Genomic DNA, 26,644 nt, shown 5'->3' on the forward strand with positions numbered 1-26,644 from the left:
CTTGGATGTTCTGAAAGCCCATCTTTCCAGAGGGGTGGCTTGTTTGAGGGTTGGGGTTGAGAGTATAAGCCTTGGGGCAGACCTTCCTGGATTCAAAGCCCATGTGTTTCAGAGACGTTCCTTAGCTTCCCAGCGTCACTTTCTACGGGTGCAAAATAATAGCATGTCCTCACGGAATCGCCGAGGAGATTAAAACGCACATCATTATAAAGCACTTGGCACAGGGCCTGAACAGAACAGAGCGCCGCCACTTAGGCGGGCGATTCTGGGGCAGGGGGTGTCAATGTTCTTCCCCTTTTGAGCTTCCTCCTGGCTGCTGCTGTCCTATCTTGATTGGTTAACCTTCTCTTCCACTTTCCCCGCCCACGACAATTTCCTTTCCTAACAGAACCGAGAGAGCCTTTGGAAGAACGTTAAGTGGAGCAAGCTCTGTTCCCTAGTTTCTCACAGAGTGTTCCTTTCTTCCTAAGCCCATGGACATCTGTCCAAAGCTCTGTGATTCCACTCTCTCCCATGATTCACCCTGACGGGTCTCCATTTCAGGCTGCCAAGCACCCCTAGAGTCCATATCTATAATCCCTGCACTTGGGGTAGGGTGCTGAGGCAGGAGGATTGTTGTTAGTATAAAGCCACCTTAGGCTAATACGTGATTCCCTGTCTATAAAAACAATCAGCCAAACAGACAAACAAACCAATTAATGGGATATTTCATTTAGGCAGACAAGGTAACACGGGCAAGCATGACTAGCCAGTGTCACAGCTAGACCAAACAGGTTATGAGGGAGACTGCCTACACAGATAGACAATGAGAAGAGAGCAGACAGCCTGCCAGTGCCTGGCAGGGGAGGATGGGATGGACCCACACTGTGCTCACAGGAACACTACTAGGCCACCCAGCAGCTTGGTTGCTTTGCTCTTCCAAGATGTAGGTGGACAATCAGGAGAGTGAGACAGTTCTAGCCTGCCCTCGGCTGATAGGGTCTGCCCAGGATGATGATACTCTGCACTGGTAGATGTTAGAGCTATATAATCACTTCACTGCCCTATATGCTTTCTAGTAACAAGGGTGCTGGAGAAGCAGACCAGGTCACAGGAAGTGCTGTAATTCACACAAGGAACGTCAAAGCCTAGAGGCTCCACTGTGTAACCTCGTTCTCATAGACAGAAACTGGCTTGCTGTAGGACCCACCTTCTCATATCCCCACATGTAAATCTTGTACTGATAAGGCACATCCTGATTCTTGGGGGCCCTGCTTGGTTTTGTAGGGGTTTGTTAGCTTGTTCACTTGAGACAGGGTTCCAGAAAACATGGAACTCAGGGTGAGTCTTTTGCCTTAGCCTTGCAAATATCGCGATTAAGGCATGGCCCGCCATGACCTGCTTGGTTTTTAAGTTTTAAGGCAAATTTGGATATAACAAATGACACGGAATAAACATGTCAGGGACCTGTGGCCTTCACAGTGTCTCTCCAAACAGCCAGGATCTGCTGGTGGGGGAGTGTGCAGACATCTGCAAAACGTGACTGATAGGTGTGGCCTGACCACAGCCCAGATTAATCTAATCTGCTGACCTATGCATGCAGATAAACTAAACTCCTCCTACTAACAGCATCCCCACCATATCTTAGGGTAAAATTCATGAATTCTCTCACTTCAGAGAGAGAGAGACAGAGACAGAGACAGAGACACAGAGACACAGAGACACAGAGAGAGACAGAGACACAGAGACACAGAGAGAGACAGAGACACAGAGACACAGAGAGAGACAGAGACACAGAGACACAGAGAGAGACAGAGACACAGAGACACAGAGAGAGACAGAGACACAGAGACACAGAGAGAGACAGAGACACAGAGACACAGAGAGAGACAGAGACACAGAGACACAGACAGAGAGTGCATGACAACCATATGTCACTGAGACTAGGACATGTTTTGAAAGCACAGTCACGTCGATGTGTTGTAAGGGGCTGGTACTATTTTACCAAGATCACCCCGTGGATACACTTTTATTAGTCAGAGGGGTCAACGTGCTCGCGCCATAAATACATTTCTGAACTCCTTCCTGCATCTTCCGTCTACTGGCTTATTTTTCATGTCCTGTTTCCTGGCCTACAGCCAGGCAGAATGTGGGCGTTTTAATACCTTTAATCCATTATATGGACTTTTTAAAGGTCCATAAGACAAAAAATAAAATGTGCTTTCATGGTCAAATATGCAATAAACCTGAAATGTCCTTTAATATTTCATAGCCCACCTTCCATCCTGGCCGTGGCTGTTTCCCGGTTTCAGTCCGCAGAACGATACGATGTAAGCGAACGTATTGCTAACTCTCATGTGATGGTGTGGAGAACGCTCGACAATTTATAAACAATGTATTCCGCTGGGCACTTTGAGGAGATTATTATTCCCCAATATTTTGAAGACTTGAAATCACCATCCATTTACATATCTACTGCAGAACCCTAGTATGTGGCAAACCAACAAACTAGTCACGCTGATGTGTGTGTGTGTGTGTGTGTGTGTGTGTGTGTGCGCACGCACACACGCGCGTGCTCGTGCACGTGTGTCGTTTTGCTTCTGAGACAGAGCCTCAGTGTGCGGCAGAAGCTGACCTTGAACTTGCAGCAATCCTCCCACCTGTGCCTCCTGACTACAGGGTCTATAGGGCTGTACCACTGCACTAGACATAGTCAGGTTGATTTTTATTAGGTCATTGTTTTGAAAAGGCGGTAGGATTTCTACAAGCAAATGTCACGTGGACACAGCCTTGTAATACTGGTTCCTCATTGGACTGACTTCCCAGTTCCCAAATGCTTACATAACTGCCCAGCACATTCAGTGAGCTTCCTGTGGCTGCTACCTGCCTGTCACCTGTGCACTCTCTCCAGAGGTGCAGGTGTCTGCTTATGGGGCTGCCGTGTTTTATTTGCTCCCATGGGGGCAAATTGTCCTTCCTACACTGGACACTGCAACCTACCATCATGGCAGAGGGCCCAGGTAATGGGCAGTAAAGCTCACTTGATGCCCACTAGAGGAGGGCTTGGATTCACTGGCCTGTTACCTTGTGTGAAACATCTGTTTCCTGTGAGCCAGTTGAAAGTGCAAACATCTGTAAATAATAAGCCCGTGTGTGAACTTCATTTAATGATCGAGGACACAGAGGGAGCTGAAGAGTAGGGTACAGCAATTAGAGCTGTTTGTTAAAGATGGATTGGTTTTTTTTTTTCCTTCCTTTCACTTGGGAGCGCTTGCTCTGTGGGTTCTGAGGTTTCTAGCCTTCCGTGTCTGCCCTCCTGACACAATACCTGGGGATGTGTCTTACGCCCAGCAGAGTTCGCTATGTGTCCTCACAGAGTGAAAAGCCCCACCAGCCTCGCTGCTCCTCGCTTACTCTTGCTCACAAACACTCTTCTATAAGATGGAGAAGCAACAGTGCCTTCCTCCTCAGTCCCTTGCCTCCTCCAAAGCAGCTCACGATGAGTCTGGTGACTGTTTCAGTTTAGCAAAGACCAATCACAACGAAGACACCAAGGCAAGAGGTAAACTTGGGTCAAGTCTCTTCTAATTTGTCTCCTAGCTTTATTTCTCTTTTCTTTCTTCACACTTTCTAGAGATGGGTGAAAGAGGCAGAGGTAGAAAAATAGTACTATCTTATGGAACAGGAAGGGCCATTAGAAAATCTATGCTGCCACCAACGGGTGTGCCCCGAGCCAGATGAAACCGCCTCCTGTTTTCTGAACATTCCCAGATGTCCACAAGGACTTGCTGTGGTAGCCAGCAGGAACTGTACCAGCTTTGCGGCTGCCTTGACATCACTTCTGTGTTCAGTCACCACCAAATATCTAAACAACCAAAGAGCAGGGACCACCTGAGGTGTTCTGCAACTCAAATTCATTTCCACTGAACTACGCCCAGCATCCGTTGTGTGCCAGGTCCTGGGTTACAAACAAGGCACATAGGGTATATTCAGGGGGAGATACCTATAGAAGAGTGCCTGGGACTTTGCACAAACAAATAAGGTCCAGCTCACACTCTGCTGACTTGAAATTTGTTGAGATGTCCAACCTGATCATTGGAGTAGTTTGAAGAAGTTGGAATAGTGTGTCCACTGCAAACCCAGGACAGGTACGAACACACTGTTTGCTCCCATGGTACAACTAGCATAGGAATCAGGAGGGGAAACCACTGGGTCCTCTGAATTGTTAGGAAGAAGCTTTTCCCAGGCTCAGAGAATAGTTGCTCTCTCTCAGAGGGAAGAACCATTCAACATTTGACTGAGCTCCCAGCCGGGGCAACTCTGTTTACATTCTCCTGTGGTCTGTTTGCCATCTACTTAAAAAGATAATTAGAGCTCGCTAATAGCAGAGAGAAGCAAAGGCTGAAGACTGAAGATGGGGCTGAAGGGAAATGGGAGGCAAACAAGAAATAAGAGCTGAGGCCAACAGAGCTGTGTGGCCTCGCGAGGCCACATGGCGATGGAAAGTTAAATTAATTCTGATAAAATATTATCTGTACGTCACAGGCTCAAGAGCCATGTGTGACTGTTGTCGATTGTATCAGACAATGTATGCTCTCATATAATGTTTCTATCATATGGAATATCCTATTTAAGGGCATTGGTTTGAGATCAACAAACGGAAAGGAGCCTAAACATCTCCATGGCTCCGTGGCATACAGTTAACAAAGTGCTCACAGTGCAGGCCTGACAGAGACAGTGTCTGACCTCGGAGATCTCCTAGTGCAGAAACACACATACACTCATGCATGCACACGCAGACTCATGCACTCACGCACACACATGCTCAAGGGCACACATCTGTACATACGGAAGGAAGCCGACAGGCAGAGGAAGTGCACCCGAGAGCATGGGTATCATTGGAAATTCTTTCGACTTTTCCACCCTTAATTTTTTTCACAATAGGACATGAGGAACATGGCTTGTATAATGAGAAGCGCGTGCCGAACCTGTTGGTTTTTGTCAGCTCGACGCAAACTAGAGTCGTCGGGGAAGAAGGAACCCTAATTAAGGAGTTGCTTCTATTTTCATTTTCCCGTGGGCAGGTCTGTAGAGCATTTCCACAATTAATGATTGATGTGGGAGAGTCCGGTCTACTGTGGGTGGTGTCATTCTCTAGGCACATGGGCTTGGGCTGTATACATAGCTAAGCAAGTCGATGGTTTCTGCCTCTGCTCTTGCTTCGGCTCCTGCCCTGACTTCCCTCAGTGGTAGGTGGTGTTCAGGAGCCAAATAAGCCCTTTCCACTCCAAGTTGCTTTCAGTCAGCGTTTACTGGATGCACACGTGTTCCACATCCTCTTCCTTGTCTCTGATTAAGACTTTGACCTTGAGCTTGTATGGCAAGCACCACAGTTCAATTTCTCAAACGGAGAGGTGAGGCAGCTTGGAGCTCCAGCTCTGGGAACACAGACTGTAGGTACGGGTCGGGGAGGACGCTCCTGAGGCTGTCACATGTCACACAATGCATGTCATGTGACACATGAGCCATGAGGCTATCCACCATCACCTAGGAAACACCCACATCTGGGGCCACAGCGTGACTTCCAGCAGAGTGTGTTTGAACTGTATCTGAAGCCACTGAATTGAGCATAGTATCTGAATAGCTAATAAAATAATCGTTATGACTATTGTAATTTTGACCAAAAACAATGGTAAACTAAGTTAACTAGATTAACTAAGTATGATTCTCTATCCTCAACAGGTGCTTCAAGCAGGTAGCAAATATCAAAGGCCACTCCATTTCACTGTCCCGCAAAGATTTCTTCCACTTCCTCTTCCCTTCTCTCTCATCAATTCCACTCTCCTTCCTTTTCCCTCCCCTCCCTCCCCTCCCTCCCCTCCTGTCCTCCCCTCTCCTGTCCTTGTTTTCTTTGTGGAAACGGAAGAGGCTGTTTAAGGCAGCATCTCACACAAGCCACTCACACACGCAGTTACAGACTGGAGGGGCCATGAAAAGCTGCGTCTACCACTGCTTAGATCTTCAAGAACCTCAGCGACGGCCTCAAAGACAGCCCAGCCTCAGGAGCCTGGGCAGGGACTGGGAGCACAGCCCACCACCAACAGGATGCAAGAACAAAGAGGCTGAAGTGGAACGGTTCCTCACGGTTCCGGCAGTTTCCTTCGCAGCCTAGGAAGCCACCATTTACGTTAGAGAAAATAACGTAATCAGAGGAAATCATGTGAGCCACAATTCTGTGGTGTTCCAGGCTTCCCACCCCGTCCCTAACACTCCTGGGGGCCTTTCTTGACATTATTAAGACATAAAACATTTTGAGGGGACTGTCCACTCAGTAGACAGAGATGACAGTCTAATGGCAGGGGCTAAAGACCTGCAAAGTAAAAACTGTGTGGAAGAACAGATCAGCTTGGTGGGGTTGTCACCCGGGCTCACCGTTGGCTATGTGACCTCAGTCATACCACTTGCCTACTCTGAACTTCAAGTTTCTCAACTATAAAATGTAGATAGCAATACAGTCAGTGGAGGATTAACTAAATCTATATACAGTCAGCAGTATAAGAATTCTGTTAACTAAGGAGCCTAGAGGAAAACTCACTGAAAGTCATGGAGTGTATGTCAGAATGCCGTCCTTTCTTCCTGCTACTCATCACGCATGCTACGATGCTGTGCAGACTAAAGATCACTGGGCACTCTTGCCACCCACCAGCCAGGGGCAGGGTTACTCACTCGAGTCTAACCCTGTCACTGGTTAGACACCGGAAGAGTGTAGGAAACCTGAGCTTGCCCTCCTTGGAAGGCTGGCTCTTGGGTTATGAGAAGCTTCCCTACCTGAGCCTCTGTCTGATCTTCCACAAACCACAGTAGCTCCAGCTTAGCTCTCCACCAGCGATTAACAAGCACAGAAGCCCTTGGAGGATGGTGCTTTCCCAGCTGGTCCCCACGTTGAGCTTAGTGGAAGGACTGACTGACTAGCTGAGTTCATCCACAGGACGGTTAGATAACAAAGCGTCGGGACACTTAGTGTTGGGACGCTGTGCCACACGGCAGTAAGTCACAGGTGCAGTCATGAAGAATGAGACATTTCCAAGAGTCTCAGTAAACTCAAGTAACACGATCACTCCCTAGATGCTCCAGGAATAAAGGAGCAAGGCTGGAGGATGTGCATCACTTCGTCATTTAGGGCAGACTTAGTCTTCTTTGTTCAAGGATAATCACGAGCCTGTACTGTGATAAGAATGGATAAGCCACTTTCCCCCCAGCTCTGGGCCTAAGGGACTCCACCATCAATCTTAGGTCCCAAGTCCCAGTGGCATGCTTATGGAATGAGATGTGTGTCACAGACACACCCTAGTTTCCTCTAAGTCTGGAGGGAGCAGAGACAGTGGCTAAAGGTTCTCGATAGCCCCAGAGACAACATCAAGGCACCTAACACATGACAGACACACAAGAGCCGGAGCCGCAAGGAACTCTGCTGCTTCTAACACATGGAGAAACGGTGCCAGTGCCACCATGGCTCAGAGGACCACGTTAATTTCACAAGGGACATGGCTTACTTGTCAGTGTCAGTAATGCATGCAAGTCTGGAACGTTGGTCAACGGCTGCCCCTGAATCAGGACCAGAGAGCTGTTCAAACCATGACAAGCAGGAAGGGCTGTCACATAGGTGAGGAGCGGAAGACGGCATCCAAGGTGATAAAGTACAAATGAGTCACAAAAGTGCTGTCTGCTGTTCCCCAGTGTGCACCTACCACGGGCGACACACGGAACTCAGCGGAGGAAGCACAGCCAGAGACATCTGCCCGTTCCCAAGAACGGAACTTTATCTTACATGGTTGCTGATCCTTCCGCAGAGGTGCATGGGTACATAGTGTCCCCATTTCAAAGCTGCAGAAATCGACCCCACGTCAAGTCAAGCTGTTTCTGACGCCTCAGAGCATCGGACAGATGTGAGGAACAGAGGTGGAGAATTGTAATGAAGGGTGGCTGTGCCTGGAAGCCGGAGTCAGGCTCTCCCAGCCTCTGCCTGAGGGAGATCTCTCACCGCATAGGGCCTACCACTCTCAGGCTCCCATGGAGATCAGCACAGTCCCCGCCCGAGCAGTGTGGGGATCCCAGTTTTTCTGCACACTCCAACTTGCCAATCCAGACTTCGTCCATCTCCAGTTCCTATTGTTTCCTCTGATAAGCAGGGCCCCAGTGAACAATTAAAGCTTTCAATAAATAATCTCTAAGCACATTCATTTGATTGACTGTTATTTGATACAGCCGTTAGTTTCAATGGGGCAGTTAATATTGACCACATAAAGTACTCCAGACAAACATGAAACAGCTCCAGAACTCCATGCATTATTACCCTTTATCTGCCAGTCATCTGGGCTACTTGTAATGGTCATGGAATTTAAAAATCAATAATAACAATTAGTGTTCTGTACACCAAAACAGATGAATCATGCGAAATGGGTTTTCATATAAAAATCAAAGGAGGAACAAGCTTGGAAGAGAGAGAGAGAAGGCTCTTTGAATGCCCAGTGCCTTCTTGGCCTCGTTGGAGCCTTCCGGTCAGGTAGCTAGACTCAAAGGAGAGTGTTCAGGGACAAACGTGGCCGCACGCATGCACAGGAACACAGACTCTCTCACACGGCGACTGTGAGAGGGCTAACGAAGAGTAAAATTAATGGAACTGGCCGTGTACTCCTCAGACGTGGGTGGCGAGCGAGCTACCTTTGAGTTTGTAGGCGTTGACGGTGATTATTTTGCTGAGAAATGGCAACAGCGGTATTTCAGCTTCACGCACTGCCACGGCACTGTCTAGATAATTAAAACCCAAAGCAACGGGGAAACAGCTCATCCCTAAGCTGTAACCAGCATACCACGCGAAGCCATCCATCCCAAAGACTCATTCTTTTTTTCATCAATTGTTACTTCTCTGATGTAAATATAAGAAGGACTAATTAAAATGCATGCCTTTTTTCAGCTTCGTGTCATTAAAGCCAATGAAAGCATTCTGAGGACCGTAATAAAATAATTGCACGCGCCTTTACGAATTCCCTTCACAGCACACGGTGGTACTGGGGCAAAACGAAAACATCAGGAACCATATTTTGAAGTCTCTACTTCCCTTTTAGCCAATTATCCCCACAAGCTTTGCAATAGACCAGACCCTAAAAAGTCATTTGAAGCTTCAGACCATCATCGGCCTTTCCATAATTACGGACTTTGATGACATAACAAAGGCCGTAGCTGTGGCAACCTTTAATATTTTTGAGAACAGGAAGTTATTATATTGCTTCTTCATCTGTTCTGGGGATGAGAAGAAAATTGAGAAAAATGGGATCCAGCTCTCTCCCTTCCCCAGTTAACCGCTGCATTTGTCTGGTCTCACCTGCAGTATTTTGAATTTGGTAAAGTTTTCATTTGTGGAAAAAAAAGCAGTTAATACAGAGTGGCAAAAACCACTGTTTTTGTGTTTTTATTTTGTCTTTAGAAAGGGGCTTAACACACCTCAGCCCAGTCTAGCTCATCGGTCCTGAATTTTTGATTCTTCACCTTTCACCTCCAAAGCACCTACATTAGCAAAGGGTGCCACCAAGCTCATTAGAGAAACACGCTCCCCTCACGCCCCCAATGCCGGGTCAATTTAGGAGAATAAGTTCAGATGAAAGTTTACCAAGCCTTGACCTTCAAAGACAAGTGTGAGCTTAGAGAACAGGACGGACGGACGAAGCCTTTCCTTTGAACGTTCTCTACCTCTCAGGGCAGATACTTGGAAAGTGAATAACCTGGGCTTCAAGTGAAAAGGAAACTCGGACATGGCAAGAAACCGACTTTGGGTCTGGCCGCAAATGAACCAGTCCTGTGAGGCAGAGCAGGGCGGAAACTTTGGGCCGAAGAAGGTGAATGGGGGCTGCAGGGATTGGCCCTAAAAGTGAGGAGCTGGCAGGACTTGTGGGCAGTTGGTACCCATTGAATGCTGGACCCCGCTGCAGCTGGTGGCTGAGGAAGAGGCCCTTGCTACAGAATTGTATAATTGTGTCATAGAAGATATTTATTAAAATCCCCACTTCCCATCAAATTATTCTTGGTATTCCTGGGGCTTGTCAGGGCCATGGTTGCTTACCATGACCCTTTGCTTCTCCCCTTTCTGGGTGGGTTCTCTCCATTGGAGCCCCCCTGAAGGTCTGAATTCTTGAGGAAGCACTCAGTGGTCTGGGTCTCTGGTCTGTTGTCACTTCCTGCAATCCTGGCCTTTTTCTGTGCAATCTAGAGTCACACTCAACTCACCCCTTTGCAGCTCTGCCCCTAATGAGACTAGAGGGTAAGCAAATCCACTGCCTCATACCTGCAGGAACCCCAAGATAAGTGGAAAGCCTCAGAAGTCACTGTTCCTGCTCTTGGTAGTCAGAACTTGCAACCCTTTCCTTTAAAGAGGCTTGAGCAGCAGGGTGCGATTCAGATCTCCCACCATCTTCTTCATCTTCTTTAATTTGTGTTTGGGGCAAGGCCTCACTATATGACCTTGGCCGGACTGCAGCTCACTATGTAGACCAGGCAGGCCTTGAACTCGGAGATCTGCCTGTCTGTATCTCCCAAGTGCTAGGATTAAAGGCATGGGTCGACATGCCAAGCAGATCTTAGGGATGAAGCAGGAAGCCAGGCATGAAAAGAGGATTCAGGGCAGCAGACTGACTGATGGTGTCACAAGATCTCGGGGCGGGGTGGCGCTGGGAAGGTTATAGCACTTCCTTCTTAACCAGAGGTACTTAGACCAAGCCACTTTCTGACAGGATCCTGATCTATTTAAAACCTGAGGTGATCGTACTCTTTCCTCCAACACCTCAAATCTCAACCTTTTAAAGACCAGGGAAGGGTTCTTTCAGATGTCTTTGTGACCATTCAGACAACTTCCACGATGTTCCCCCACTCCACCCAGCTCATACTGAAGCCGAACCTAGCTGAGTCTATCAATCTTGCAAGGCCGGCCTTCTATTTACAGATCTACCATTGGCTACAAAAAAAATCTGTGCTTGGAAGGATGACCCAGCAGCACAAGATGATCTCCAGTCATAACGGAAAAATTAAGTTGTGAGCTCTCCAGTTATATTGACCACGGAATCGAAACACTTTCTGTGCCACCCGTAGGTTCAAGGGGCAACCTAGAAGATGTCGTAATGGTGAAATATCTGGCATATTTCAGTGAGTGACATGGGGACTGCGGCAGAACATTTGAAATGGAGGTTTTCTAGAAACTTGGAGCTGGATAATTGCCGTAACCAGCCTTTGAAAGGCAACATTTGACATCAATATCTCGGGAAAGGTTTCCAGCCAACGTTTTTTTCTGATTAACCCTCATCAAAAACTCCCATATTTGAAATAATCTATTTAATTGATAGTTAACTGAATTTATATTAGAACATTTAAAGCATAAAAATGCCATTTAAGGATGAATTTATTGGCACTTACATGTAGCTCAAACTCTGAAGGAGAATCTCTCCAAGAGCTTCTAAATTAGTGGTTCTCAGTCTTTCTAATGCTGCAACCCTTTAATAAAGTTCCTCGTGTTGGGGTGACCCCTAACCATAAAATCATTTTCATCGCTACTTCATAACTGTAATTTTGCTACCATTACGAATTGCATAAATTCTGAATTGTATAAAAATGTTTTCTGATGGTCTTAGGTGACCCCTGTGAAAAGGTCATTCACACAAACACAGGGGTCGAGACCCATAGGTTGAGAACCCATGTTTTAAATGCCCACAGCTTTCACTGTAAAACCTGAACAGGCATAAAAAGGAGTTTCGTGCTTAGCGTGTCGGAGGTTTTCCATTTCCAATCTTCCTACCTGACACCAAATTCCTAGTTAGAAGTTCCTCAGCCTTTTTTCTTAAAAAATCTTTTTAATTTAAAGAATGATAAATTTCCTGAGAGTAGAATTGATAATCATCATTTATCCTGTACTTCCTCTGTGGAGTAGAGTGAACGGCCTTCCTTAATATGTAAAGGAGAAAACAGAAAGGGTTTCTCTCTTTTTCAGCCATGTTAATGGGTTGACAGGGAAAAAAAAAGTCTGTGTGAAATCTAAAGACGATGATTTTATCCTTGTGATTCACCAGAAAACAAAAAGACAAAATGGAAATGTAAAACAGGACAGTCCTTGCTGGTTCTGGATGGTCCAAAATGAGAAGGAAACCCCTCGTTCAGGACAGCCAACCCAGCAGAAGCTGACACTGTGGTCACTTATCTATTAAGAGAAAACAAGGTCTCATCCTGTGCCAGGGCTTTCTGTTCCTACTGGACAATCGATTCAAACCAGAGCTGCTCATCTGGTCCAAACTAATGGCTTAAGGTTAAGTAGAACCAGGGCACCGCCCCTCGCAGGACTTGGTCTTGGATTTGGAATTCACCCTTTTCTGGCAATAAAATTTAATCTCTTCTGTTTTCCCCTGTCCTACTTTGCAAACTCACCCATTTATCTGAAAATTGACAGAATTCTATTCTCTCTCTCTCTCTCTCTCTCTCTCTCTCTCTCTCTCTCTCTCTCTCTCTCTTTTCTCTCTCTCTCTCGACTGGGAAAGAAAACTTTGCCCATCTTTTGTTTTCCAAGTGACCCCGTGGTGCACTCTCTCTGAGATTTCAGAAGTCCCCGTTCTTCTCTTCTCTCTGATGCTGCTACTTACTGAATCATGTGGCGGCAGAGCAGCAGAAAATCATGTCCTACTTTAGAAAAACAATTGGTCCTTTTTTACTGAAATATTTCCTCAAAACGCCACTCAGTTCACATGGCAGCTGTCAGTCTTCATTGAGTCTCTGTGAGGAGGTAACTTGCCACCTTGACCTCCGAGTTATAGCTCACTAGGAGAGGACTTAGATCCCGCTTAGTGCTTCAAATCTGGAGCTCAGGGCTCTACAAGGGGAACTTCTCTTCCTTCGTCACACATTGCTACTATCCATTTTAAAAATAATTTATTCTAAATGGGCAAAACCCTATGTTCAAAAGGACTTTTTTTTCTTCCCTCTTTTAATGTGTTGAAAAGGGAGAACACAGGGAAAGGGGCTAAGATGTTGCCACATTCTTTTGACTACATCAAAAGCAACTATATTTAGATAAAAAAAAAAATTGAGGTTTATCCCCTGCTCATAGAGCAATTAACGCAGAAAACGTCTGGAGTTATCTAAAAACAAGAGAATCCAGGAGGCACTCGAATAGATACTTGGTGTCCCAGATGGATCCTCCCAGGGCTGTCTCTCAGTTATTTACACCACATTCCCTTAGTGGCCCCTTAATCCTGATTTCCAATATTTATACCAAACAATCCACAGGCCCTGCTACAACCAACAGCTGGCTGGCATATCAATTTTCTGTCTTTAAAATTAAAAGGAAAATAAAAGGAGTATTCTAACACTTGACAAAGTGAGGTTCTGGAGGCATTATGCTCTAAGGTTTTAAACACACACAGACACATGGATGCACACGAGTGCAGACAGACAGACAGGCAGATACAGACACACACACACACACACAAACACACACACACACACACACCCCACCTAAGTAAGCTTACAAGGTTGGAGGTAGTTTTGTGGAATTCAGTGCCAGGCTTTCCTCTCGGCCCCACTGTTTCCTCTGTGTTAAGAGCAAAGTTGAGCTGCACCTTTCCAAAACAGCCATTAGGTAAAATGGAAAACTAAGACCCCGGGATTTAAGCTGTTACTTAGGCAAAGGTGGTTCACAGGGCTTTCATTTCAAAAGCCCCGACACTGCAAGACACAGATACTTACTAGAACTTCTTTGAAAAAATATTTTAGTTATACTTAATCTCTGGAATCAACAGAAAGAACTGGGATTCCGCGGTTTGTGGACAGCTGAGCCAGTCTGAGCCGGTCTGCAGGATACCGGCAATATTGACACTTGACTCGTTCAGCTCCAAGTTGGAGTATGAGTTGAAACCCTAGCTGAAACTGACTACAATGAGCCCTGATTGCCCTGCTTACAAAAACAAGACACTGGAATTTCTGAAACCCCTTTCGTCAAATGCTCTTATTTACTTTGTCTAATGCAGGTTTCTTTGATTAGCTAAACCTTGCTGTTATCAACAGTTTTTGCTTATCAGCTCGCCCCAGATAAAGCAAATCCCTTGTTTAACTTGTTCAAGAACAAACAAAGATTTCCCTCCATTCTTGCAACCTAATAGGCATGCTAGGAAGGCTAATTGCAAAAGGGAGAATGCCTACAAGTAACTGCCCCACGGAACCTCTTTCCAAGACAGGTCTTCCCTTCTACTAAAACTGTTTCAGGACAGCCCTCTCTTAACCAAAGTTTCCCAGTGCCCAGTTCCCTGGAATCCCAACTCGAACATTCACATTGCTTTAATTGCTATGAAAAGGAGGGCGTGAGGACGTGATACTGACTGGAAAATAGTTTCTAATGCTAAGTCTCCGAAAAGAAAATGAGTAACAAGGAGGACAGGGTAGCCTCGGACTACGAAGGCGTTTCCTGGAGCGATCGTCTCTATGCCTGCATGTGGCTCTATGAATATTAAGTTGGACGGCCAGGCCGTTGGCATCAAATAGTTATTGATTTTCCAGCTCCAGACCTGTTGATTTTCTGGCCCAAGAAGAAAGTCTTTTTTTTTTTTCTTGTCCTTTTTTCCTAAGAAAAAAGTTTCAGAGAGTCAGCTGACAGGCTGCCCCTGCCCCCTCTACTTTGGCTTTTGCCTCTGTCTTTAGACAAGCCACCATGTTGTTAGGAAAACTCAATTTCTCCCAGTTAAACTTTGACCTCTTTGAAAACAAAGATTTAGAATGTCATTTTCAGGCTAATGCTCCAATGAATTGTCAAATCAAGTACTAAAAACATTTTGATAGATAGACGAGCCATTTATCTAAATCACTGTCAGGGTGGCGAAGCATCCTGCAGGCTCCCACCACAGCCGGCTCTACGGAAGATTTCCCAGGACTCCTGGTCATTTCTCAGGTCTACAGCTGAGCTACTGTTGACCGATGGAGCCGAAGCACCATGTCAGCATCAGATAACCAAACAGTCAATATTGTTTTTGAAAACGAGGCTACCCCATTTAGGTTTCTTTTCCTTTAACTGAAGTCCAGGCTCCTGACTGAATTGTAAGATATGGAAATAATGAATGGCCAGCCCGAGGGGTGTTGGTGGCCGGGAGTTCCCTAGCAAAACAGCAACTTCTTAGACCAACAAAGTGACTAGGGGAGGTGGCAGTGGGGTCACCGCTAAGACATATTGCCTTTGCTCAGTCGGCTAAGGGGACGACGGAGGCAGCGGCGTCCTGCGCCAGCCTGCCCTGTGCATTATGAACTCTGGATCAAACGCCTTCACAAGGTTGCATTCCTTGAAGGGACCATGTCTTATTTTAATTACTTTGCACTGTTGAAATACATAAGGGGGAAGTGTTACTGGGCTCGTGGCTAATCCGGGCCAAGTTAAATCCCCTCTTTACCCTTTACACAAATTGCACGGAGTGTCAGATTGCACTACTTGAAGAATGTTTCAAAGTCCGTGGACACCTTCTATTTCCCCTTTCTTCTGTACATTTTTTTTTTTTAAGAAAACTATCTTCGAGAAAGAATGGGGTGGTAAGGGAGAGCAGGGGCGCAGGAGGCGTTTCAGGAAAGCCTCTAGGAGGGAATTTCAGCCGAGAAGGAACCCTGATGCATGGCAGCCTATCACACCCCTTCAGCATTAAATCATTAAACCCTTTGTCTTGCCACCAGTGCACTTTATTCCAGTGTCTTTATTGCATGCAACAGAGACATTATTTTCTTGGTAGAAGAAAAGGAAAAAAATAATAAACCTACATTGAGCAGTATGCCGGTGCTGCCATTCGGCCTGGGTGAATCCACTGAGGCAGGCTTTGAGAGCCTTCTCCTGCAGCATGCAGGAGGACGGGCTCGCGGTGTAGAAATCCAGGATCTGCCCGGGACTCACTGACAGAACATCCATACAGTCAAACATGATCTCTCCGCACCGCGCTCTGCAAAAGTGCTTATCCTCTAGGTGTGGAGGCGAGCCGCACAGAAAAGTCCACGAACTCCATCAAACTCTGCCCCTTTTTTGGCACGTAGGCTGTTGGTCTTTTTCCCAGCCCCGAATCATGAATTATGACAGACAAGCCAGCTAAAAGCCTGTAATTGATCCAAATGATCATTTACCATTTTCCAGGCTCGCTCGGCCGATCCAGCCGGGGCGGGGGTTCCCGCACCGATCCCAAGTTCTCCCTTCCAGGCGACGCCCGCGCAGGCCTCCGGGAGCGCGCGGGTCCTACCCCGCCGGTGCCCAGACGCGCCCTGCCCGGGTGGCTCGCGTCCTCGGCATCCCAGTCCTGCGGCCGCGGCGCACGGGAACTCTGGTCCCCCCCTTTGGCAAAGAATAGACCCTCCTGCCTCGGAGCAGCTCACTTCCTACCACTTCTGTCACACGGAATGAAAGATTGAATTGCCTAATATATGCGAGTGAACTTTCGGTGAACCCTTCCCGGGCTGCTAACCTTCAAATGACCCAACCAGTCTGACATCACCAACTCCCAGGATTCTCACAGCGCTTAAAAACTCCCAGCAGCCCTGCAAGAGCCGGCAGCCAGCGAGGCCGCGGCCAGCCGCGCGGTGCTCCCCATGGCTCAGCTTGCAAACAATGCCAGGAGCGCAGGGAGGAGCGGGAGCGCGGCTGCGGTTTGCGCCTTTTCATCTGCCGGGCCCTGGCGGGAAGACCCTCGCCCCCAGCCCGCCTCTGAAATTCCTCCCTGCTCCGCTGTGCCTGGCCAAGCCCTTGCAACTTAGGTATCTTTCCACTCCTGTAAAAGCACTGGGCAAGCCCCGAACTGCCCATCAGGAGCCCCGCCGCCGCTCGCAGAAGGAAGCCTCTCTCGGGCTGGGAAACTTTCCATTGCGCCTGCAGTCTTTTTATTCCTTCTTCATCGTTGTTATTATTATTATTATTATTATTATTATTATTATTATTATTATTATTATTATATTTATTATTATTATTATTATTATGTTTGTTTATTTATTTATTTATTTATTTATTTTCCTCCCTGTTTGCAGGCTCTAGCTGAGCTCGCTGAAGGGGTTGTCCGGCTCCGGAGGTGGGGAGAAAAGTCCCTTCCGGGGGAATCTACTTAGATTTAAAAATCCCCTGCAGGCTGAAACACCTGGAGCAGTCACAGATTAGTTATCTCACCAGACTGTTTTCTTCTTTCTCCTTTCTCTTCTTTCTACCCCACCCCCTGCTCCGGTCCCCCGCATCCCTGCTCCTCACCCTGCCAATCTCACAGAGAGAAAGTGAGAGGCAGAGCAGAGGGTGGTGTGTGTGTGTGTGTGTGTGTGTGTGTGTGTGTGTGTGTGTGTGTGTGAGAGAGAGAGAGAGAGAGAGAGAGAGAGAGAGAGAGAGAGAGAGAGAGAGAGAGAGAATTTTGCTGGTTGGTGAAAACAGTAACTCTGCCACTGGCCATCTATGTGTCTAGGAAAATTCTGGTTTTCTCTAGGACTCGGTTTTCTTATCTGTATAATGGACGTGTGTAATATCATCCACAGGACAAAAATAACTATCTGTAACTTCTCAATAAACACACAGTAGGAACATTAGCTGTGTCTCTGCCTCCTGTGGGACTTTTGCCAGGGACACCCAGACCCTGCCTGAGGCTACCAGGTTCAGAGGTTGGTAGACCTGTGCTCTCTCTGAATCCACCCCACTCCACATTCCATGCACAGGGAGGGTCAAGCACAGGTTCCCACACAAAACTTAATGCATATTTTGAAAATCAGGTAAATATGAGGGTTTTATAATCCTGAAAGTTAGGCTTTGCGCAGATCATCCCTGTTCAATGGCACCTGTTTTAAAAAACAAACCAAAACTTTTTTTTGGTAAGAGGATTTCCCCTTTTTTAAAAACTGGTTACATGGGCTCAGCTTCCAGGGGAAGGAGCAGAGGTTTTTAGTTGGTCTCAAAACCCCAGAGGCCATTGGTACCGATGATGTTGCAGGCAGCCAGAACTTTCAAAAGGGAAGTCACCTGCAGCTAGTTTCCAGCTTCTGCTGGATGCAGGACCGAGGAAAAATGATTCGGGGCGGAGCCAGACCCGGCTTCCTTCTCTGCCTCCTTAGGAATTCTCAGAAGTCTCAGCCACACAGAAGGTCCGCAAGGGAAGCCTGGGCTCCCGTCCTCCTCTGTGGGCAAAGCTGGGAGGGATGGACACCACACACACAGGGGAGCCTGTCAAGGACACTCCCCCTTGCTGAAATGCCGCTCCAACGAGTTAGCTGCTACGTGGCTCTTCTGGCACTGGGTGGGAGCCGGCAGGCAGCGCACTCCCTCAGGGAGGCGGAAGGTCCCTAAGAAGGTACCCTACACCTGCGGCTCCGGTAGCTCGGTAGCTCAGCATGCTAAAGGGAGAGATCTCACTGGAAATGCACACTTCTTTCTGTAGCCATTCATGCTGTACCGGGTTTATTATTAGAAACTCGTCAACTACAAACACAACACACACCCAAAGTGAGGAAGCACATGGGGATTTACAAAACGACCGAGCACTTAACCATTGAACAATTGTAAAGATAGGAAACGCTGGGCAATGTGAGACTTTCTGCTTGGCCCAAGAGACTTACTGACCCAGGATGCTTCCTTAAGGTCCTTGGTTCCCTGGAAACAGAGTCACTAACAGCCAGTACTGGAGGTGGAGGAAAAGGTATGGACAGAGGCGAGAGGAACTGAACAGAACTGAAGTATAGTTAAGGTAGAGGTGAGAAAGCTTGGCACCATGGCAGATACCTGTGTTTCCTGTGCCCTCTCTCCGGGAGGCTGCTGCACTTCCTTCCTGATCTTGCTAATCATGGGCCCAAAGTGCAGTGGGGGTGGTCACGGGAAAGAGAGGATGAGCCCGGATTCTTTGCAGTGCCAGCCCCATCTAGGAGGGCAAGCACCACTCCCAAATGTCTTCCACAATGTCCCTCCTCGGTGTGCCTGTGTACTGCTCAAATTCCTTCCCTTCAGGGGACCTAAGCAATGTCTAACCGTTCTCCTAAACGGTATTCAAATCTCCAAGGACAAACAGAGGTCACTCTGGGAAAATTTGAGTTTAGTGGGCTTCCTTACAAAGCACAGGTGAGAGATTACTTCCTGGGGTGTGGGCACTCCTTCCCCAACTAGCCACTCTGGGAAAGTCTGTTCTTCAGCGGAGATGACAGCTTCCCCACAGCTCTGTAGATGGAGACCACACCCCCTACAGATTTATATTTAAGTCTTTCCCCAGACCACGGGCAATTAAGGCAGAGTTGCACACAACAGGTGCTGGAGAGGATGTCCAACCCTCCCCAGCCTCCATGGGGGTGGGGCTGGTGCCGTATTAATAATCACCAAGCCCAGCTAGGATTAGCCTTTGCCAGGCGACACAGCTGAACTCCCCAAGATAGAGTCGCTTGGCTGAGAGGATCCAGTCTCTAGCAAGGCTCTGTGTGGTTGTGGTGTGGTGTGTGCCTTCGACTGGGGAATTTCTCTCTTTGCACAAGGATAATTTAGATTTATAATCACCCCGAGATTCTTTTAATTGTAGGGAAATGAACTTGATCAGTATTTAAATCTGTGTGGATGGGATATTATGGACTCCTTATAATGCAATGGGGCTCACTAGTTGGTGAATCATTTCTCATCAAGGATTAATTACACCAGTGGCAGGGATTGAGGCTATTAGGAAGCGCTAATTCAAAAGCGGACTCAAGTTAGCCACATTTCTTTCCTTTCCTTTCCTTTCCTTTCCTTTCCCTCTTTCTTTCTTTCTTTCCTTTCCCTTTCTTTCTTTTCTTTCTCTCTTTCTTTCTTTCTCTCTTTCCTTTCTTTCTTTATTTCCATCTCTTTCTCTCTCTCCTTTTCTTTCTTTCCTTTCCTTTCCTTTCCTTTCCTTCTTTCTTTCCTTCCTTTCCTTCTTTCTTTCCTTCCTTCCTTCCTTTCTTTCTTTCTTTCTTTCTTTCTTTCTTTCTTTCTTTCTTTCTTTCTTTCTGTCAGTAAATCTCCTTCTCCCACCTTTTGAAAACACGACTTCCCTGAAGTCTTTCTTTTAAACAGAAGTAAGGAGAGCACCAATGGTAAGTAACCACTCTTTAAGAGTTCACGTAAGATAGTGACTAATGAATATGGTGGGAAGTAAAGCCAGAGCTCATTTGTTCACAATGAAATGTGAATGAGTGGCATCACTAGATCCGACCTACACAACCAGGAAGGACCTTTTCAATACCCTTAGTGGGGCACCGATTTTTAACGCGGAGTATCTCTTCTACTCCTCTGTTTGATCAATGGTCTAATGAACCATCAAAAACAAAAAAGAAAAAAAAAACCCAAAAGTTTGAGAGTCAAATTGATTCTGTTTGAAAATCACTGTGTATCTGTCAGTGCAGCGCGGCACATTTGAAAACCATAATCATAAAACAGGAATTTATAGGCAGGGTTCAGCGTCTCCGGTTTTGAAGCAGCAATTACCCACTGGACAATCCTGAATGAAACGCCGTGAATCACTCTTGGCAAACATGTCGGAGAGCCAGGGAGTTTCCTGAAGAAAGAAATGTGTCTGAGAGCACAGCCGGCCTTGCACACAGCTACTCACTCCACACCCTCAAGAACTCCAAGCTCCTCCAGGTTCCGAAGCACCCGCAGGGCCATAGCATGCAAAATCCCACCCAGACTGGAACAGAGCACGATGTTTTAAAGAGACACCTCTAGCTTCTTCCTTTTTAAATGACTTTTGTTTTTATCTAAGCTTTCCCTTGTTTGCTCTTAGGGCATCGGTAGTATGCTACTGTTGGGACAGTACTTGTCTTGCACATGTGAAGCCCTGGATTTGATCCCCAGCAACACATAAATAGGGCGTGGCATGGTGATGCGCACCTGTATCTCAGTACTTGGGACGTAGAGGCAGGAGAGTGGGAGTCAGACTTATCCTCAGCGTCCAATGGCGTTGGACACTAGGTTGGGATACGTGAGACCCTCTCCCCAAAGCGAAGCCAGAAAATGTTTTCCTGCTGTCTACCTAAGCCCTCTCGGATTGGACTGTCCCCGTTTCAGGCTAGTTCTGTGGGCAGAGAATCCGCTAGGGCTGTGTTCGAGCTCAGTGGCATAGGCTGAGCATCTCTTAGATTCCACATTCGTCCCTGAGAAGAGAAAAGAAAAGAAAAGAAAAGGTGCCTTTTGAGCAGTCTGTGCCTCTCCAGGGAAGCTGAGGCAGGGGTGTGGACAGCATGGGTACCGGGGCTTTCCTTCCAGCCTTGCTGGTTTTCATAGGCTTTGCCTGACAACTCTCAAAGCCTCTGGCTTTGAACACCGGTTGACCTATCAGAGTGCATGCAAATGAAAACTGGGTTTGCAACCGTGTTCAACAGAAACTTAGTTACACAACCTGGTGCTGGACTAAGACTGGTCTGCACCCTTGTCTGTGCCCTGGGCTCCTCAGTATTTCGGAATTTAACTAAACTCTGTATCATTTTGTCTCTATTGTGGTAAGAAATACACATTCAGGTCTTTGTATGTTTTTATTTCTCCCCTTTCAGTGATGGGAAGCACCCCAAGTCCTGACAGGTTGTAGAGCACCACTAAGTCATACCCTAAACCCATACCTCATGCCCGCCAGGCAAGCATGGATCATGGACCTGCATCGCACCTCCATGCTCCAGTTTTGTTAACTCAATTTCCTTCTTCCTTGAAAGCACTTTTCAGTTTCCATGTGTCCACGCCGTGAATCGTGTGGCATTGTTTATGTCCTTCATCCCGGGTATTTGTAATGTGTACCCAGACTCATCTTTGTTTCTTGGCTCACGGTCTCTTCGCCTTTGCTCTCAGTTTCCTCTCTGAGAAATTGCGCATTGCTTTTCAACCTTGGAAACACATACCCCAGCTGATCACCCTGGCACTGCCTGGAACCCCAGCGCCCTGAAAGCAGAGACAGGAAGATTGGGAGGTTGAGGCTCCCCGGGACTATGATACAAAACCTTATCTTAAAAATCCAGCCAACAACAACACAGCCCCGAGGCCCTGTTCTCTCCTGTCCACCAACCCTGCTTTCTGTCCCTTCATTTTCACAAGCCCCTTGTAGGACAGCAGGAAGATGAAGAGTGGCTTCGTCAGCACCAGCACAGCCACCCGTGGTCTTACAGAGCTCGCTTAGTTTCTGAGTATTGTTCTTCTGTGTGGTGCTTTGAATAGGCAAGGCCCCCATAGACTCCTGAGTTTGAATGTTTGGCCCATAGGGAATTGCACGAATAGGAAGTGTGGCCTTGTTAGAATAGGGATGGCCTTGATGGAGGAAGCGTGTCCCTGTGGGGGTGAGCACTGAGATCTCAACACACTCAAGCTAGGCCTAGTGTGACAGTCTCCCTCTGCTGCCTGTGGATCAAGAAGAACTCTCAGCTCCTCCAGCACCATGTTTGCCCGCATGCTGCCATGTTTCCCATGATGACCAAAATGGACTGAACCTCCAAACTGTAAGCCAGCCCCAGTGAAATGTTTTCCTTTATGATATAGAGTTGCGGGGCCATGCTGTCTGTTCCCAGCAATGAATCCCTAACAAAGACACTCTGCTTGATTTTATTTTGGGGGGTTGTGTCTCATTTCAGTGTTTTCCAATGAGCTAAAAGGAGTCGAGCCACCTACATGGTTGAATGATTTGAAGCAGAGCTCAACTCTTCTAAAGAATGGAATGGCGTGTGACCTTTCAGAATCATGATAACAATCAGGGGCAAGTCTCAGCTGCTCCCTACTCTCCCAGCTCAGCATGGCCTCTTCAGAGACTGTGCGAGTGATCCAAGCAGTCTTTGGTCCTTAAACTTAACTCACTGCTTAATTCAACTGAAACTATTAAAAGTTCAGTCTGTCGGTCACATGGATGCAGTTCATGCAATGAAAAGTCACAGCTTATGCCTGGCATGTGAACAGAACAGTAAAAATGCAAGGCAACATTGTTCAGAGTTCTGTCAGGGTCAGGCTAATGGTCAGGGAGGCAGTGCTGGGAGACAGACACTGAGTTTAGACACTGGGTTAAACTTAGCTTTGCCTCTCCCTTGTTCTGGGTCCGCAAGTCATCCAGGTCATTTACTCTGCTAGCTTGCCTCGCTTACCTATCCAATACACTTCTGAGTACTAGCTCACCAACATCATATGAGATACAGTATAACTTTGAAAATGCCAGTGTGGGGTCTGCCAGGAGAAAGTATAGCCATGAGCACATTGCCTGCTCCTGCCCAGAGTGTGCATTGAAGGCCTAGATAATTTTGTCAGAGTAGACATTTCAACCGCATGCTTAGGCCAGTAAGGACATTTCCGGGAGTTTCTGCACATGTCTGGTTAGGATCAGTATGTTCGGCACTGAGGCAGTCTTTGTGAATGGAGTCTCTAATCTGTGATTTCTCATCTTAGTCAGTTTTAATGTGGTGCAATCCAGAAGCTTTCAGGAGAGCCTTGTGCTACGCCGCTAAGCCATGGAGATGAGAGGCGAGCTGTATGAAGTGTATTCCTGAGACACTGTATTTTCAACTTACAGCAGCTTCCTCAGGAGACATTCCCACTGAAATCAGGGAATGCCTGCATTGCATGGTGAGAATGGCAGTGAGATATTTTAGAGTCCCCTACACTTCTGTAGGAGGCAGAAAATAGATCACACAAATTTCTGTTTTCTGCAGAAGGTGGGTTCAGTCTCAGGAACTTAACACCAATTATAGTAAATTAAATGTCAGTGATAGTACAAAAAAATAGAAAATTAACGTTCTATTTCTATCTCATTTCTCTTTCAACTCATCCATTATCCATCCAGGCCATGTCCTCATTGATCTGACCATCTCGGCCATCTTGTCATTCATTTGCCCGACTGCGATGGCTATTCTTGGTTGTCAACTTGACTACGTGGAAATAACTAGAAGACAAAAATGGGATTTTTTTTCTTAACTCATCCTTTGAAATGGGGACAGCCACTTCTAATCTGGATCTTTTAAGGTGGAAAGATATTCCTTTAATCTGGTATATTCCTTCTCCTGAAGCCTGTATAAAGACCATGGAAGAAGGAAGCTTGTTCCCTTTGTCTCTTGCTGTCGCTCTTGCTAGCAAATCCATTTGCTTACTAGCATTAGGGTCTACTTCTCTGGGATTCCAGCATGTACTGAAGACCAGCTGAGACATCCAACCTTGTGGACGGAACAATTACTGGATTCTTGGACCTTCTGTTGATTGTTAGACTAATTGGAGCCTCTGTGTGTGTGTGTGTGTGTGTGTGTGTGTGTGTGTGTGTGTGTATTCAGCATTGTTCCTCTAAAGAACCCTGACTAATACACCCACCAGTGTGTGGACCATCTCTCCATCTCTTCACTCACCTATCCATCCATTCATCCATTCATCCATCCATCTATCCATCCATCCATCATTTTCCCATGCTCTAACCCCCAGAGATGAGACAGAATGCTTTTTAAGAAAACAGCATGTCAGACTGCCAGCAAGATCACACTCTTACACCTTTCTAGAATCCTTCAAAAGGATTATTTGAAATGATACAGAGGCAGAAGTGAAACTAAAGGTCCCAGGGATTTATTAAACAGGATTGATAAGTCAGGCCATGCTAGAGAGGGCCTAAAGATCCGAAAGAGTGTCCCAGGATCTAGTCTAACGATGCCAGTTCTGTTCAAAACACAAGAGATTTTGACTAGAGGCAAGCCAACGACACAAAGGATTTCCTTCAGACACTGCTGGGAGCAGAGTATAAAAAGTACAAATACTTCAGTGAAGGGTACAGAGGGAATGACACTTAAATTCACTCTAATGTCTGACAGAGAAAAGGGCAAATACAAAATCCCAAGGTGATTGAGTGAGACCTGTCAGAGTACAACGAAAGTCAGGTAGCAATTCCCGGGGAGCTTCTGTTGGGGGAAATGATGATGGGTGTAGAGTCATGTTACAGTCACACAGGGAACATTAACACGGTACACTTTCTGGTGAAAAAACGTTTTCCCTCTTCGTTCAGACAGCAGGGTGTAAAGCAACCTTCCTTAGCCACCTCAGGTTAGAGGGTGGAAACCTTTGGGAGGACTGTGCCATGGCTTCTAAAGTTGGCATGCGGTCTGTGGTAGTTTGAATAAGACTGGCCTCCATAGGCTCCAATATTTGAATGCTAACTCATTAAAGCATGGCACTACGTGAGAAGGCTTTGGAGGTGTCGCCTTGTTGGAGGAAGTATGTCCCTGAGGTGGGCAAGCAAGGCTCAGTGGCTTTCTCTCTTTCTGTTGCTTGTGGATCCAGATATAAAACTCTCTCTCAGCTACTTCCCCAGCTCCGTGACTGCCTGCATGACACTGTGCTCCCCGCCACGATGATAATGTGCTAAACCTCAGAAAATGTAAGCAAGTCCAGTAAATCCCATCTTTTGTAAGAGCTGCCATGCTCAGTTCTCTCAGCTGGGGCTGTGCCTCTGGTGACGTCCATGAGGACATAGTGAGTTAGATGTGAATAACAAGGGCCAAGATGCGGGCAGGTCCTTCAAGTCCTGGGTTTGAGCAGGTTGGACTTTGGGCTTCCCCTTGGTTTTCCCAGCAGCAAGGGCACTGAGGGAAACAGCCCTCACTAGTAATGATTGTTCAGGACTCACCTCCCAGTGTCTTGGCATTCAAAAGGCTGGAGCAAGAAGCCCCATCTCATGTCTTTTCACTTTTCTCTGAGAAGCAGGTCCTAAGACCCTATTTGAGAGATCCCTTCTCTATACCCAGAGGAAGGGAGCTGGAGACACAGGGATGAAGAAGAGAATCTGTATGAACAGGCTGTGCAGAATTCTCCCTAGACCAGCCCCAGAGGAGCAGACTCAGTGTGGCACACTCCACACGCAGCCAGCTCTCTTTTGCCAGCAGGAAGATGCAGAGGCTCAGCCGTCCACTTACGGCTTCACTTAGCAGATGCTCGTATCACACAAAACTTATGACTAGTCCATCTTTCTACTGTGACCTGCTGTTGTGACGTCTCCAGCCATGCAAGGTTCTGCATGGATCTCACAGATGGGAACAGTGGCCAGGAGAAGGCCAGGCCACAGGTGACAAGGCCTGAGTCCTAGAAGGTCCCTCTAAAACAGCTGTCCTCAAAGCCGGGGCCACTTGCCTCTAGGTTAGAGTATGACATAAGAGACCAGCGAAGGACCACGTTTATGCATTATACTTTTGGGTCCTTTTAGACTATATACTCACAGAGCTCCTTTCATGTGCTTCAACAATTTCAGAGAAAGAAAAGGTGTCTTTGGTATTTTTCATGCTGTTACCCAAAACCCACGAGCTCCACCTTGTGTGGAGCATCTGTGTACCTGCCTATGACCTGCATTCTTGTCTCCCATCCTGTAGAGTCTGTCCTTTGCCCAGAGAAAAGTGGCTAGAGTTCCTCTCTGTGCCTCTGCGTGCTCCAAGCTAAATATGGCAAAGCCTCAGAGGAAACCTCACTTTGGGTGTCCAACATTCTTCTAGGCTTGAATGGGTTCTGGGTTCTAGCCTTCTGGGATACATTTAGAGGCTACAGAGAACCCTTTAGATCACCAATGCTTGAGGTATTTTGTAGCCAGTGTAAAGGAGAAGGATGGGTTTGCTCAACCCTGCTTTGCTTTCTGTTCTTATGAAAAACCAACTTGAAGGGGAAATAATTTATTTT

General features: G+C 46.9%; 1 protein-coding gene across 2 annotated transcripts in view; it reads right to left on the reverse strand.

Moving 5' to 3' along the window:
* Window positions 1-26,644, reverse strand: part of Rarb (retinoic acid receptor beta) — a 333,644-nt gene that overhangs the window by 120,079 nt on the left and 186,921 nt on the right. The window contains exon 1 of one of the 2 annotated variants that reach the window (XM_032918147.1): window positions 15,802-16,465. The exons of the other annotated variant lie outside the window; for it this stretch is intronic. Coding sequence (XP_032774038.1) covers window positions 15,802-15,958 — 157 coding nt within the window. The 5' untranslated portion in view covers window positions 15,959-16,465. Of the gene's footprint in view, window positions 1-15,801; window positions 16,466-26,644 lie in introns of those variants that run through there. 2 annotated transcript variants of the gene reach the window in all.

The sequence above is a fragment of the Rattus rattus genome, chromosome 12 (assembly GCF_011064425.1).
Source record: "Rattus rattus isolate New Zealand chromosome 12, Rrattus_CSIRO_v1, whole genome shotgun sequence".
NCBI lineage: Eukaryota > Metazoa > Chordata > Mammalia > Rodentia > Muridae > Rattus > Rattus rattus.